General features: G+C 33.7%; 1 protein-coding gene across 1 annotated transcript in view; it reads right to left on the reverse strand.

Moving 5' to 3' along the window:
* Positions 1 to 15,068, reverse strand: part of CFAP47 (cilia and flagella associated protein 47) — a 374,219-nt gene that overhangs the window by 98,485 nt on the left and 260,666 nt on the right. The window contains exons 46-49 of the mRNA XM_066250539.1: positions 13,071 to 13,267; positions 11,959 to 12,102; positions 10,972 to 11,145; positions 4,560 to 4,671 (exon numbers count right to left, since the gene is read on the reverse strand). Coding sequence (XP_066106636.1) covers positions 4,560 to 4,671; positions 10,972 to 11,145; positions 11,959 to 12,102; positions 13,071 to 13,267 — 627 coding nt within the window. The remainder of the gene's footprint in view (positions 1 to 4,559; positions 4,672 to 10,971; positions 11,146 to 11,958; positions 12,103 to 13,070; positions 13,268 to 15,068) is intronic.

The raw sequence follows: 15,068 nt of genomic DNA on the forward strand, positions 1-15,068 counted from the left end.
GTTGTGTTGAACTGAATGAATACAATCACTTTTCAGCAAGTAAAAATGCAGTTTTGACTGCTATTAAAAAAATACAAGGTAATTGTTGATATGTCAAAACTAATTATCGTTACCTACTTTCCAGAGCTACCAGCTTATGAGGTCATGAATGATAAGAGAACTTCAGAGTACTCTATTATGACTGTTCAGAGTAAACAGTAAACTTATTAATATGACTGGAAACCACTTTAAATCTGCGTTCTCAATATTTGGCTTTCCAATATGGAATGAACAGTTCAAGTTCCTCGGCGATTGTATAGGACTGTGTCCATGAAGTGTTCTCTACCAGCTAAAGCAGTAATTTCCAACCTTTTTCATCTGAAGGCACACAGAGACTAATTACTACAATTCTGTAGCACAACTAAATATATATATAAATATATATATATTGCCAATCTGACAAATGAAATATGTATAATTCTGATTCACTCATGCTGGACAGCTATTGTTGTATTGGCTGTTCTCATTTTTTTATTTGACAATCTAAGGGAAAAGAGGCCAGTGTCCAGACTAAATAGGTATGGCATGTTTTAAACATTCTTGCAGCACAACGGTTGAAAATCACTGATCAAAAGACCTGATGGTCTTTGTAAATGATACATGGACATTTACATTTAAAATTTAAAACAATTTTAAATGAGATGTAATTGACATACAACACTGTATTAATTTTAGGGGTAAAAAATTCTTATTATAAAATGTTTGGACATCATTTTGGGTCTCCAGGTCATTATCAACATATTACATTATTTCAGCCTGGTATTTGTCCATACATTTAACTGATTTATAATTCAATAAATAACCCTTGCTATTGGCTTTTCCTGTTGTACTTCCACCAAGTCTATGGTCAACTCCTGAGTTTCCCCTTCTTCTTCCTTCCGCCCCTTATTGGAGGATCACAATAAATATCATTAACTATTATAAGACTTTCTAAAGGCCTCTTCCTTGCAGATAAAACTATATTTGTTTCTCACAAGTAGGAGTAGTTGTGGAATAATTATGAAGTTCCATACTTACGTTTTAAAAAATCAGCTATATTAGTTAACAATGAGAGAAAACATAATTTAAAAAATTTAGGGATGGCCATTTCTATAATATGTTGGATATTCAGAGAATCATCTCCCAAATGAAAATTTTAAGTTAAACACACACACAAACAGAGAACGCAAGAATCCACTCCAGTGAGTTATAGCTGGAGATGCCATTTGTTCTAAGATACAAGCTACTCTGTGCGGGTCTGAAGGCTTTGCTTTTGCACCACAATCGGGAATCAGAGAAGAAAAATATCAACTAATAAACTCACACTTGCATGGTCTGAGGCCCACATTTCACATTACATTTTTGGATGACCAGATCTTAAATTAATTATTTAGCTTCATAGCACTAGATACAGAAGAGACCCTACAAGTTTAAACAGTTTGCTATTTGTTATCAAAATGTGCTTTTTAAAGTTATATTATGACCCAGATATTCATAAGCTAGAGGATTATGAGCTGAATAATGTGACATCCTCATCAGGAACTCAGAACAGTTATGCCAAAGACATATGTAGATTATTATGTATTATTTTATGAAGATTATTAAAGAATAATCTGGAGCAAATCATTAGAGCAAATGATGTAGAGGTTATACCAAACTGGACAGTCTTAATTCTTACCTGTACAAATTATTTTTCTTAAGTATATTAAGAGTGACTTGCTCTAAGTTGTGAATATGCATGTAAATTGTATTTGTGACTCATGTTATTGTAATAAAAATTAATATAAGGATTACTGTCTGGGGAGGGGCTATGGTGGTTAGAATGGCAAGGGTTACATTATAGTGGAGCTCAAACAATTGAGTATTTGCGAACATATGAGAAATGTCTAATATTTTAACAGAGCATAACTAGTTTAATGTCAGTTTTGTTAATAGCTACTATGCTTTTCAAGGTTTCCCAAATTATAAGCCTTTTTGTGAAAAATGTTATATAATGAAAACAGAATTGTTACATAATAAAAAAACAGAAAAAATAAAAGTTATTTTTTAAAGACCATCAATACAAATACACTGATGTACTTTTTTTTTTAAGTGAGAAAAGGGGAGATACACATGTGCCCTGACTGGGATCCACCTGGCAACCTTGGTCTGGGGCCGATGCTCAAATCAACTGAGCTATCCTCAGCACCTGGGGCCATGTTCAAACCAATCGAGCCACTGGCTGAGAGAGGAGATGAGAGAGAGAAGGAGGAGAGGTAGGGGAAGGGAAACAGATAGTCACTTCTCTTGTGTACCCTGACTGGGGAGTGAACTCGGGACGTCCACATGCGGGGCCAACACTTTATCCACTGAGCCAACTGGCCAGGGTCTGAAGTACTTCTTTAAACAGTATAAATAGGAACATTATCATATGTTTTTAGTCTAGTTTTCTTTATATCAGATTAGCAGCTGCTCAGAAGCAATTATATTTAGCCTACTTAAACTATCGTTGATGTCTTCCAATAGCAGCATCAATCAAACTAGTCTCAGTTTCTTCACATCATAATAGCAACAAAAATTCAAGTCTAAGGGATCACCCTGGGAAGAATGATCATGATCATGTCTTGCAAATATTTTTCAAAATTATGAAGCCTACAAAACCCCTTGTGTAGCCAGCGACACTTACTAATTCATCCTCACTTTACAACTTACGCTGCATTGCCTTTCACTTCCCCAAATTTTTTCTAAAGTCCTTCAAACCAACACATTAAAGAGTCCATATCTGATTAATAAAAATACATATTGAAATTTATTGTGTCAGAAATGATGCCAAATCCAACAAAAATGACTATACAAAGAAAGACATTAAACATGATTATTTAATTCTTCTTAGCCTCATTTCTATAACTTTAAGAGTCTGATTCAGACTAGTCTTTCTTTGTTTTGTTTAAGGGAGTCATAATCACTGCTAATTCAACAGTGTTTCACAGTTCGAGGTTCCTTGTATGTTCCATCTCAGAAATAAAGCTCACTGTCTTTTTATACAACAAGAAACTGAGATTTACTGTGTATATCAAAAATGATGGCAAGAAGTTAAAATCCTAAAACTAAAAAAAAAAAAAATCCACTATTCAGACTGTCATTTGTTGATCAAAATGAAACTGAAATTGAAATTTCTTAAAATGATTTTTAATCTTCTGAATTACATAAAAAAGGCAAGTTATGGTACTTCATTGAAATGCTTGGAATAGGCTCACTATAGCTCAAAATCTACCTATCCCATGAAGAATTAATTATTAATGAGCTTTGTAAAATCAAACATCTGCAAAGTGACAGGAGGATTTCAAAAGATGCTAATGTCTAGGACTGTGGTGATATTTGAGGTGAGGCAGGTTGGATCTTCCTTCCTAGCACTTTCCATTAAAGTGGTACTAATTGGATCAGTTTGTCATTTGGAAATTTCCCTTCTGCTTATAAACTGGAATGGCATCCATTCTGCCTCTGTACTCTTTCCTTCAGAATGGCACTCTATACGTTCTATGCTAGGAATAGACCCTTTCCTAAAACATTCCTTTCTGAGACAGCAGGAGTGAGAGGAGAGGCTAGTACAGTGCTTCCAGGGCACACAAGATTGCAACTAGGCGTATGCTTTCTACACCTCTAACTTGTGTCCATTTACTTATATTACAATAACTTCCTCAGCAGAATCCAACTACCAGGGAGCATTTAATTCTCTTCCAAATAGGATAATTTATTCCTTTGATGAATCACAGTCCCTCTGTTCTTCCCTATTACTCTTCTACATTTTTCACCTCCTCACTAAAAAAGCTTATAAGAATGACCTTTATGGCCACTCCCAACAAGCAATTCTGTTCAGGGACCACCAGAGTAATCTGTATAAATGAATACTTTCTTAGACACACATTAAGAAAACTTCATACATACCAAAGTCTAACCTATTGTTCATGTATTAGTTAAGTGCATGTATGCTTTTATTTTACCTAGTCATGTAAACAGACATTCTCATAGGATGCTATCTGGTTCAAAAACTGGTATAACTATTTGAAAGTATCACATTTTTTTATTAATATTTTTCAAGATTTTCTATTTAGAAAATTAAATTTAATGGGGTGACATTGATCAGTAAAAGTACACAGGTTTCAGGTGAACATCTCTATGGCATCTGAACTGTTGATTGCATGTGTGCCCATCACCCAAAGTCACATCATTTTCTGTCACCATATATTTACCCACCCTTGTGCCCCCCAAGTCCCTCATCCTGGTAAAGTGCCACCATTTTAAATGTAAATTCCCTCAATTAAATCCTCCTACTTCAAGGAATTTGTCCTATAAATAAATTCAAATAAATAACCAAGAAAGTACAGCACTATATCTAAAACATGTGCCTCAAAACTCTGATTATTTAGAAAGGTAATGACTGAAATAAACAACTGTATTTCCTTCTGAGTCACTTATTAGAAAGGGGAAATGTAAGTACATTTTTGTTTCTTCATGTTTCTAGACTAACGTGGTAGTTAACATTTCATTAACAGTTTGCTTACCGTGGAATGCACCACGTTTCCCAGAGTTTATGTGTAGAGTATATCGAGCTGTATCATTAGGCTCTATGGTGACCGTTCGCTTTCCCCACACTATTGGAAGATTTGAAGTTACCTGGACAAGAAAATTCAAAGTAAAAATTTATATGTCAGCATTTACATGAAATCAGTGTAACAAACTAAAACACAGAAAAAATGAATTTAAAATACTTCCATTAAAACTATTCACTTTTAATTAAAAAGCAAGCCAAAATGCTATAAAATGTAAAAGAAAAATCTGAGACCTCTGAAAAAGTAGAAAATTCTTACCAAAAAAAAATGTTTCTTTTCTGTTGTTAGTCGTAGCAAGATTATTGATGCTTAGATAATCTGAGTACCTTTTATAGGCCATGTATCATTTTCTCTATGCAATTTGATGTACAAAAGTTGAACCATTTAAATTGAATTTTACATTATTATTAATACTGCATATAAAGAATATTTAAGCAACGTTTGACTACAACTCTGGTTAAACCCAGATTTCAGCATAGTGAGTATTTACATCTTGCCAACCCCATCCCTCTCACTGGCCAAACACTAATCTTTTCCTTGTCTCTATAAATTTGTCTATTGTAAATAATCTATAGAAAAGAAATCATTCAATCTGTGGTCTTTTGTGACTGGCTTTTTTCACTTTGCATAATGTTTTCAAAGTTCAACTACTTTGTGATATAAACTAGTACATTATTTCTTTTATTGATGAATGGTATTAAAGTTTATGACATGATACATTTTGTGTATCTATTCATAAGTTGATAAAAGTTTGGGATGTTTCCATTTTGGTTTATTATGAACAATGCAGGTACCAAAATATGTTCAAGTTTTTGAGTAGACATAGATTTTCATTTCTTATAAACATACACCTTGGAGTAGAATTGTTCAGGCATATAATAATTCAATGTTGAACCTTTTTAATTACTGCCTTCCAAAACTATTTTCCAAAATGGCTGTACCATTTTTCTTTCCCACCAGTGCATGATGGTCCCTATTTTTCTACATCTTCTATCAAAGTTTTTATTGTGTTATTTTAATTATAGTCATACTAGTGAGTGTGAAGCGGTATCTCACTGTGATTTTTATTTACATTTTTTTTAGAGCACGCATGAGAAAGAGAGAGAGAGAGAAAGAGAGAGAGAGAGATAAATATATATGGGGGGCAGACAGGTATCAACTTGTTATTATTGTGGAGCTTCAGTTGTCCATTGATTGCTTTTTCATACCATTTACATTTTCTTAATGACTAATAATGTGGAATATCTTTTCACCTGCTTATTGCTCATTTGTATATCCTCTTTGGAAAAATGTCTACTGAAATTCTTTGCACATTTAAAAAACTGCATTGTTGTCATTTTATTCTTGAGTTGTAAGAGGTTTTTACACACTCTAGAAATAAAGCCTTTATCTGACACACAGCATATGGATATTTTCTCACATTCTCTAGCTTGAGTTTTCACTTCCTTCAAGGAATCATTTGAAGTACAATCATTCTAGCTTTGAAGTCCAATTTATTTATTGTTCTGTCACTTGTGCTTTTATTGTCATATCTATGCCTCATCGAAGGTCATGAAGATATACTACTATGGTTTTTTTCTATTATTTTTAATTATAGCTATTAGATTTTGGTCTAAGACACATTTTTTTTTTTTGTATTTTTCTGAAGCTGGAAAGGGGAGAGACAGTCAGAAAGACTCCCGCATGCGCCCGACCGGAATCCACCCGGCACGCCCACCAGGGGCAACGCTCTGCCCACCAGGGGACGATGCTTTGCCCCTCCGGGGCGTCGCTGTGCCGCGACCAGAGCCACTCTAGCGCCTGGGGCAGAGGCCAAGGAGCCATCCTCAGCGCCTGGGCCATCCTTGCTTCAATGGAGCCTTGGCTGTGGGAGGGGAAGAGAGAGACAGAGAGGAAGGAGGGGGGCATGGAGAAGCAAATGGGTGCTTTTCCTATGTGCCCTGGCCGGGAATCGAACCCAGGTCCCCCGCACGCCAGGCGGAAGCTCTACTGCTGAGCCAGCCGGCCAGAGCTAAGACACATTTTGAGTTGACTTTTGCACATGGTATGAGTTCAGGGTCCAAATTCATTCTTTTGTATGTGACTATGAAGTTGTCTCAGCATCATTTTTTAAAAACACTATTCTCGTGATATTTTTATCAAAAATCGATTAACCAATATACTAAGGGTTTATTTCTGGATACTCTATTCTTTTTCATTTATCTACATGTCTACCTTATGTCGGTACCACATTTTCTTTGAGTTGAGGGTTTTTAGTAAGATTTAAAATCAGGAAGTATGAGTCATCCAACTTATTTCCTTATTTTACAAGATCGCTTTGTGTATTCTGCATCCCTTGCACTTCTATATGAATTTTAAGATCACCTTGCCAAATTCTTCAAAAATGGCCGTTGGGATTTTGATATCTGGGTAACACTGCCATGATAACACTATTAAGTCTTTTGATCTATACGCATATCTGTCTATTTATTGGAAATTTCCTTAATTGAATTCAACAACACTTTGTAGTTCTCAGAGTACACATTTTGCCCTTTTTTGTTAAGCTTGCTCCAAACTTTTATTATTTTTGATGCTATTGTAAATTATTATTAATTTCAATTTGGATTATTCATTGCTAATATATACAAATGGTTAATTGTTTATATTTATCTTGTATCTTGCATATTTTCTAAACTCATATATTAATTTTGATAGCATATTCAGTGAAATTCTTATAATTTTCTATTACAAGATCATGATATCTACAAATAGAGATGGTATAATCTCTTCCTTTCCAACATAGATGCCTTTTATTTCTTGTTAACTAATTGTACTACCTATGACCTTCTAGTACAATGTTCAACAGAAATGGCAAGAGGAGAAATTCTTACTTTGTTTTGACCTTAGGGAAAAATTATTCAATGTTCTCCTATTAAGTTTGATGCTAGTTGTAGGACTATCATAGATGCTCTTCAGCATGTCTCAAACACACATGGAATATTCCAGGATAGAGCATGTCTTAGGAGATAAAAGAACCCTCAATAAATTTAAAAGGGCTGGCATCATACACACTATGTGTTTTAACAATAATGGAAATAGCTTAAAATCAAAAATGGAAAAAAAATTGGGAAATTCTTAAATAGGTGGAATTTTAGACACATAGTTCTAAATAGCCAACATGTTAAAAAAGAAACTCCAAGGGAAATCAGGAAATCTTTTGAGCCATATAGTGAATAATTCCTTTCTTTGATTGTACTTTTAAACTACATAATTTTTTCTAATTCTACATATTTATTAATACTGTTTATTGAAACTTTTTATTAATCATTCAGGCAAGATTCCTTTTAGTTCACTGAATCTATTTACAAAGGTTTAAAATCTGTCTACTTAGCCAACACGTGGGCCCTGACCCTTCAGAGATGGCTTCTAGTGACTGCTTATTTTCCTGTGTACGGGTCATACTTGCCCATTCCTTTGTTTCCTTTTGCTTCGCCTCACAAATTTTTTTGTTTTTGTTGAAAATGTACCTTTTATATCAGTAGTACAGCCATTTTTGAGATCAGATCACTACTTCCCCGTGTTTTATTCTTTCTTGGCTTAGTGACTTTTCTGAACAATTCTGTAAATTTTGCATTCACGGCAGTATGTGCTCACTGAAGTCCCTGGTTTATTAGCTTAGTAGTCAGCAATAATTTGTCACAGGTTTCTTTAAATGCCTTGAAACAATAAATCATCTGCCTTTTGTCAAGGAGCATTGTACATGCGCTGTGGCGCGACTCGCGCACTTGGGTGCTTATTTATAACTTTGCCTTAGTCTTCATTGCCAGCTCAGAGAGTGCCTCTGTGCCAGCCAGAAATAGAACAAATGGCTTCCCTCAGATCTTTCCTGGGTAAGTGCACAACTCTACACATGAATGTGATCTGCATGTTCCCCAAGAATATGTGGAGCTTTTTAAATCCCTTAAGGACATCTCCTTCCCCAAATATGCCTTTCAAGTTTTTTGCCAAACTCTTGTTGGCCACAACAGTTATTATGGCCTCAGGCAACTATAGTGTCAAACAATAACTGCTGAATAGTTTTGGCATGTGTCTTGAAGGTAGAGATACACAAATATTAGGAAGACCTGGATCACATGAATAGTATTATTAATACTTTAAAGAAATACGTTTCATTAATTTAATATGTAATATCTTTAATTACAGAGAGAACTTCACTAAAGATTTACACTCTATAAGTAAAATAACTAGGTTCTTAGGTTTTATTTATGGATGAAAATGATAGAAATATAGACTTTACTTATTACTGTTTCTGAGAATAATTGTTATGAATAGAATTCCACTTCTACATTTTATCTGATATAGTTAACATAGCAATTAATTTTAAAAGCCTACATCTAAAAAATGCATTCATTCTGAAGAATATTAAAAATCTGTAAACATTATCTTTGCTATAATAACAAAAAAATAGCCAATGTTATAAAATTACAGATTTTTCTTTAACCTGTTTTCATCAAACTGTTCTTGCTTACCAGTAAATTCTGGAAGGGGAAAGGGAGTGGTGGAAAAATAACTTTTTCTCTTATTTTTAGTAAATTCAAGTAGTCATGATTTTTCCTCCCTCCTTCCTTCCCTTCCTTCTTTCTCTTCTTCCTTTGTCTTAAATGCCACCTATTATATTTTGTTCACTAAACAAAACTTTTTAAAAACCATTATGTGCTTGATATTATGATTTAGGCTAGTTATAAAAAGCTGGATAAGAAAGGCATGCCCTTTTCACATAATTATAATCTAGTGGAGACTAATGAAAGGTTGTAGTATAGGATGTATGTATGATGGTGGGACAGGTGCAGAAATGCTGTGGAAGTACATGAAAGGCATGTATTCTGGGTTTATGAGAATAGGGAAGAACTGTTGGAAAAGAGGTATCTAGGACTTGCCCTAGACAATGAAAAGGAGTTATAAACAAAAAAATGGAAGATAAGTAGCTGGACCAAGACTCTGAGGTGGTACCAAAAGGAAACACATACAAAGGCCTAAGTGTTGCTGAAGCAAGAGATGAATCAGATTTAAAAAAAAAAAAAAAGCTTTCTCTTTCTGTCTCCTTTCCTTTCACTTAAAAAAAATAAAAAGTATAAGTAAATGGAGGGAAGAAGGAGACATCGAGACAAAGTCTCACATGCATCCCAACTGGGATCCACCCATCTGGGGCCGATGCTCAGACCAACTGAGCCACTGGTTGCGGGAACGGAAGAGGGAGAGAAGGCAGAAAGGGAGGGGAAGAGAAGCAGAAGGACACTTCTCCTGAGTGCTCGGACCAGGGATTGAACCCAGGATGTTAATGCACCAGGCCAATGCTCTATCCACTGATCCAACCAGCCAGGGAGATAAACTTTCTTTAAAATTTTTATAATAGAGTATTTTTTTCTTATTTTGCTCATTTAGAAATTAAATTGAATGGGTGATATTGGTCCATAGGAACACATAGGTTTCAAGTATACATCTCCATAGCATATGAACTATTCATTGCATCATGTGTCCATCAGATAAACTTTTGAAGGACAGTAAAAGCCACTTTGGGGGGTATGTACTCTACTTTGAACTTTAGAGATGACATTGAAGAGTTTTATCAGGAGAGTGACAAAATGAGATATTTGTTTAAAATATTCATTCCATTTGCAATCCAGCAAGGGAGAAAGAAGAAAACCAAAGCACATATTTTTCAAGATCATAAAAAAGCAGAAGAGTAAAGCCAGAGGATTTCCAGACTTTGGCAGTACCCTCTAAAACTGAATTCAGGCATCTGTCTGTGATGGATAGATATTTGAAGCTTCTTTCAAGGATTCTATTGGGCACACAACAATTTATAGATAAACGTGGGGGTGGGGAGTAGAAATTTTTATTTTGGGATTGGCTGAAACAACTCAAGCAAGGAGGGCTAAGAGCAAAACTTCATAAAAAATAAACATGTAAATAATTATGCATTTCTTCACATGCCCCTTATTACACTGGTAAGTGACAAAATACACTTTTGAAATGTGCTGATAGGTTTCACATTAAAATTTCAAAAGCTTTTAAAATTCTTTGCAAATAACTTTTCATATCATGTACAATTTCTTCAAGTAAAAAATACATGAGACTCAAATAAGTAGATGATGATATGCCTTATTATATACTAATACCTAGCAATAAAATTTGTTTCCCATTAATTCAGCTTCATAATTGCAACAAAATTTAATAGCTTCTATAATAACAGAAAGTAGAATTCTAAACATTCTTTATGTGTCATCGCTTTACCTAGTTAACTCAAATTAAATGTTTTAAAAATTTCATGTTAATTCAATATATTCTTTCAGAAAATATTTTTATACGAAAAATAAAATCTTACCTTCAATGTCACTGTTTCCTTTGTATTATTGGGAACAATTATGGTTCTACATTCTGGGACCCCCACTTTACAGTTTGCAATGATGTGTTCCAAAGCCACAGGTTTTCTGCCAATCCCTTTCATGGCAACGATATGCTCCATACCATCCAGTATATTTTGTACAGTAACTTTTCCCTGGGACAAATCAACCAAATTTTAGCTCTACAGGAGTCACAGCTGAATGCCAAACAACCTCTACTATCCTATTAATTTTGAATCTGATTAATGAAATGAGCATTCAAAGAGGTGTCAGCAATTGACTCCTTCAGTTCATGTATCAATACTCTATCTGCTGAATGAGTGAGATGAATTTCCAGTGAAAACCTTATTATATCTCTTTACTTTCTCTAACTACAGAATTTATATAGGTATGCTCTTACATAGCAAGTATAAGCGTGTTTATTTCCTTGTCAAAGAAATACCGTATTTTTTGCTCCATAAGATGCACCTGATCATAAGACACACCTAGGGCTTTAAGGAGGAAAATAAGAAAAAGAAATATTCTGAACCAAATGGTGTGTTAAAATATTTAATAAAATATCACATTTTTAGCTCCCTAAGATCCACGGGCATTTCCCCCTCCACTTTTGGGGGGAGAAAGTGCATCTTATGGAGCAAAAAATACGGTAGGTCTTCAGAAAAATAATTTCTGAAATACCAACTTCCTTAATAAATAAAAATAGGAGCAGTAATTTTACTTTTCTAAATGTATCATGTAAAAGTAATCTAGAGAGAAATATTGGCAGCCACAGACACTGCAATTTTCAGAATGTTTATCCCTCAAGTTAAAATATTTATCAGAGCTTCAAGCAGAGTGAACAGTAATGTTCAAGTTCATTAAAATATAACTCTTCTGCAAAATGATTTACTGTAAATTATGTAGGTTAATATCATGCATTGTTTTATTGACATATTGATACTGGGTAAAATATATCAATGAGTTCTTACCATGATCTCACATTCCAGGGCAGGTTCAAATGTGAGAGGATACTGCATCGTTTCACCAGGCTTAAGAGTTAAATCTGAAGGTCCAGAAAAATAGTCTCCTTCTATAATCACGTGACATCTCCACTCATCCCTTGTTTTATTAATCTAAAGCATGAATAAAAAGAAATATCAGAGAGATGATATTTATAAAGTTGCATTACATATTAATTCTTGGTGCTGTTCATAAAATTATCTGTTGTATTCTTAATTGTATTTCTTAAGAATCACCATTTGAAAGTCGTATTTGTTAGGAACAACTATCAAAAATGTAAATATAATGCACAATAATGACTATATGCCCTTTCAATGTCATACAGGCGTATTGCCTAACAGGTTGATCTACAAATTATTTAATATCTAAGAGAATATTCCTTTCTTTGACTTACTAATTTATCAAGTGATAAAATGGTCTTGGAGTTACACATTTTACTCCTAATAATGTGTCATAAAAAAAGTGTTCTAACTGGTAGATTGTGTAAATAGCAAAGGTTACATATCTATTTCATCAGAGCCAAGTAGTATGCTTTGAGCAGACTTCTGTTATATATATATATATATATATATATATATATATATATATATATATATATAACAATTAAGCAATAAAATATCAGTCAAAATCAGAATTCCTTACAATTATATTACCATCTTCTATGCTGTATTATCACTTTCAGTAATAGAGCCCGAAACTACAGCCAATCATTCTTAGTGCCTATGAACCTATCTTCATAAATGTCAAGATCCACAACTGAATTTGGAGCAGAGTGATCTGAGAGACCATTATTTTGCTTGGTGGAACCAGGAGGCATGGCATTTGACTAGGAATTTGATGATAGTTTAAGGAAGTTAAAGTTCATTTTTTAAGCAAAGAGATCCAGCATAAGTGATTAATCAGGTAAGTAACCTGATGCCATTTATATTCAGGAATAAAACTCTGACATCAATGTAGAGAAACCAACAGTAGCAAATAATGCAATTAGAAATCGGTCATGATTCAAGATGAGAGTTTTGAGGACTAACTGAGATTTTGGCAGTGGGAATAAAGAAAATACAAAAAAAATGTTTGCACTTACTATTGGAATATTCTGGGTAAGGGCTTTAAATGCTGGTGTTTGAAACTCAAATGTGGCTTCCGGACGCTCATCACTCACTATGCCTTCGAGGTAAAAGAGGCGCACATCATACTTTGATGTCAACAGAATTCTACAAGGGTAGTGTCCAGGAGTAAGAGGAAAAAAGTGTAGAGACACTACAAAAGAATCATCTGGAACTATAAAAAAAAATAATTTAATAAGTTTAAATGGCGTAAATCCTAAAATTCATTTTGGGGTAAAGCAGTATTAAATATTATTGCATTTAACTGTATAATCTAGAAGAGACTAAGATATCTCAAGGTAACACACTACCCCTAAATCACCCATAACAAGCAAGTTTATTTACCAATGACAGATAGAGCATTGATAGGTCAGAGGAAGGTCTGCTCCATAAAGTCACTTGGTGACACACGCTGTGAAAGACAGCACTATCTTGCAGCAGGACCATCAGAAATACCTCTCCTCTTTCCCTGACAGGTAGGGGAAAGAGGAATGGCTAGAAGTTTGCTCAGGGGCTTTTCAGTGCTCAGATTAAAAGTATCACGTTACATTTAGTTGGCCAGAACCAGTCACATGGCTCTATCTAACTGAATGGAGGCTGAGAAAATATACAGAATATTTGGTAAGCATTATGGTTTCTGACATTTCTATGACTCATGGGTGCTCTGTCCCTAACAATCAATATAATTCGCAACATGACCAGCTGATAGAAATAATGTTTTCCATAGTTAATAACCAAGGGAAGTACAAAGAGGCATATCCAAAAAGTACTTCTCAAATCTCTTGTTATACCATTTACCTTAAGTTAATGGCTAATATAATTTCTTGTGATAGGTAGGCTATCTATATCTTTCCTTTCCTTCTAAGCAATACTACTTTTTCTCAGATCAAAATTTTCTTAATCTCCACAAAATGAGAAAGCAGTTATAAAAACCTCTCAAACCTAAAGATGCAGTATAAGAATATAATACAAATTTCACTGCTAATGGTGAACTATTTAAGTAACAGATGAAAAAGAAAAGATAAAAAAATATATTTAGAAGTCTAATTGAGCAAAGAAGTTCTCTCAAACCAAGAAAACAAATCAAGCTTATCAACCAATGGACCTGACAGGTATTTAGACATTAATTCAGCTATAATTTTAACTGACCTACATTTAACACCTCAAATGTCAAAAATGGCAAGCTTGTTTTCAAACACACACGAACATTAACTGCTTTAAATCATTTTCCAAATAAATGGAGAATTGTATGTTTATTATGTTACATGTTATATGCTACATATTATAAAAATATATTAATTATGTAGCATATATTACATGTTACATATTTCTGTATGTCACATATTATGTATAATGTTACATATTGTATATTAAAATATACTGTTAATGGATTATATTTGAAATCTATATTACATCTAAAAGCCCAAGATTTTCAGCTTGGAATCAAGCAGACCTTGATTCCAAGCAGGAATAAGGAATAAGGAAGAAACAAAGTCTGTCAGAATGTTGCTATTTTTATTCCATCTTTTCAAGTACAAATCAAATTTAGAATAAAATTTCTTCTTGTCAAAAAGGACTTAAGGCACTTCTTATCATTTGTTATTTTCATTGATTATTTTCCTTTCAGGATGAAAGAAGTATATGAGTTGTGGCAACAGCAATAGAACAAACCAGGTGAGATAGTGATGTGATCAAAATCTGTTGCTTTATTAATAGAAATAAAGAAATCTAATTTTTCTCCTGCATGAACAGGCTGAAATTAGAATACTTAGATTAGGTAATTTTTAAAAATATTAAACTGCTTAAAATAGGAAATTTAAGCAATTCAACTATAATTATTATTTTCATCATATATAAAGAATAACCAGCCATTTAATAGTAAATAGTAATTGAAATGTACATGTTCAAGCATAAAGCCTCTATCAAACGCTTTATATTATGCACTATTTTGTTTTCCCTAAGAGTATTTATTTCCT

The sequence above is a fragment of the Saccopteryx bilineata genome, chromosome X (assembly GCF_036850765.1).
Source record: "Saccopteryx bilineata isolate mSacBil1 chromosome X, mSacBil1_pri_phased_curated, whole genome shotgun sequence".
NCBI classification, from domain to species: domain Eukaryota; kingdom Metazoa; phylum Chordata; class Mammalia; order Chiroptera; family Emballonuridae; genus Saccopteryx; species Saccopteryx bilineata.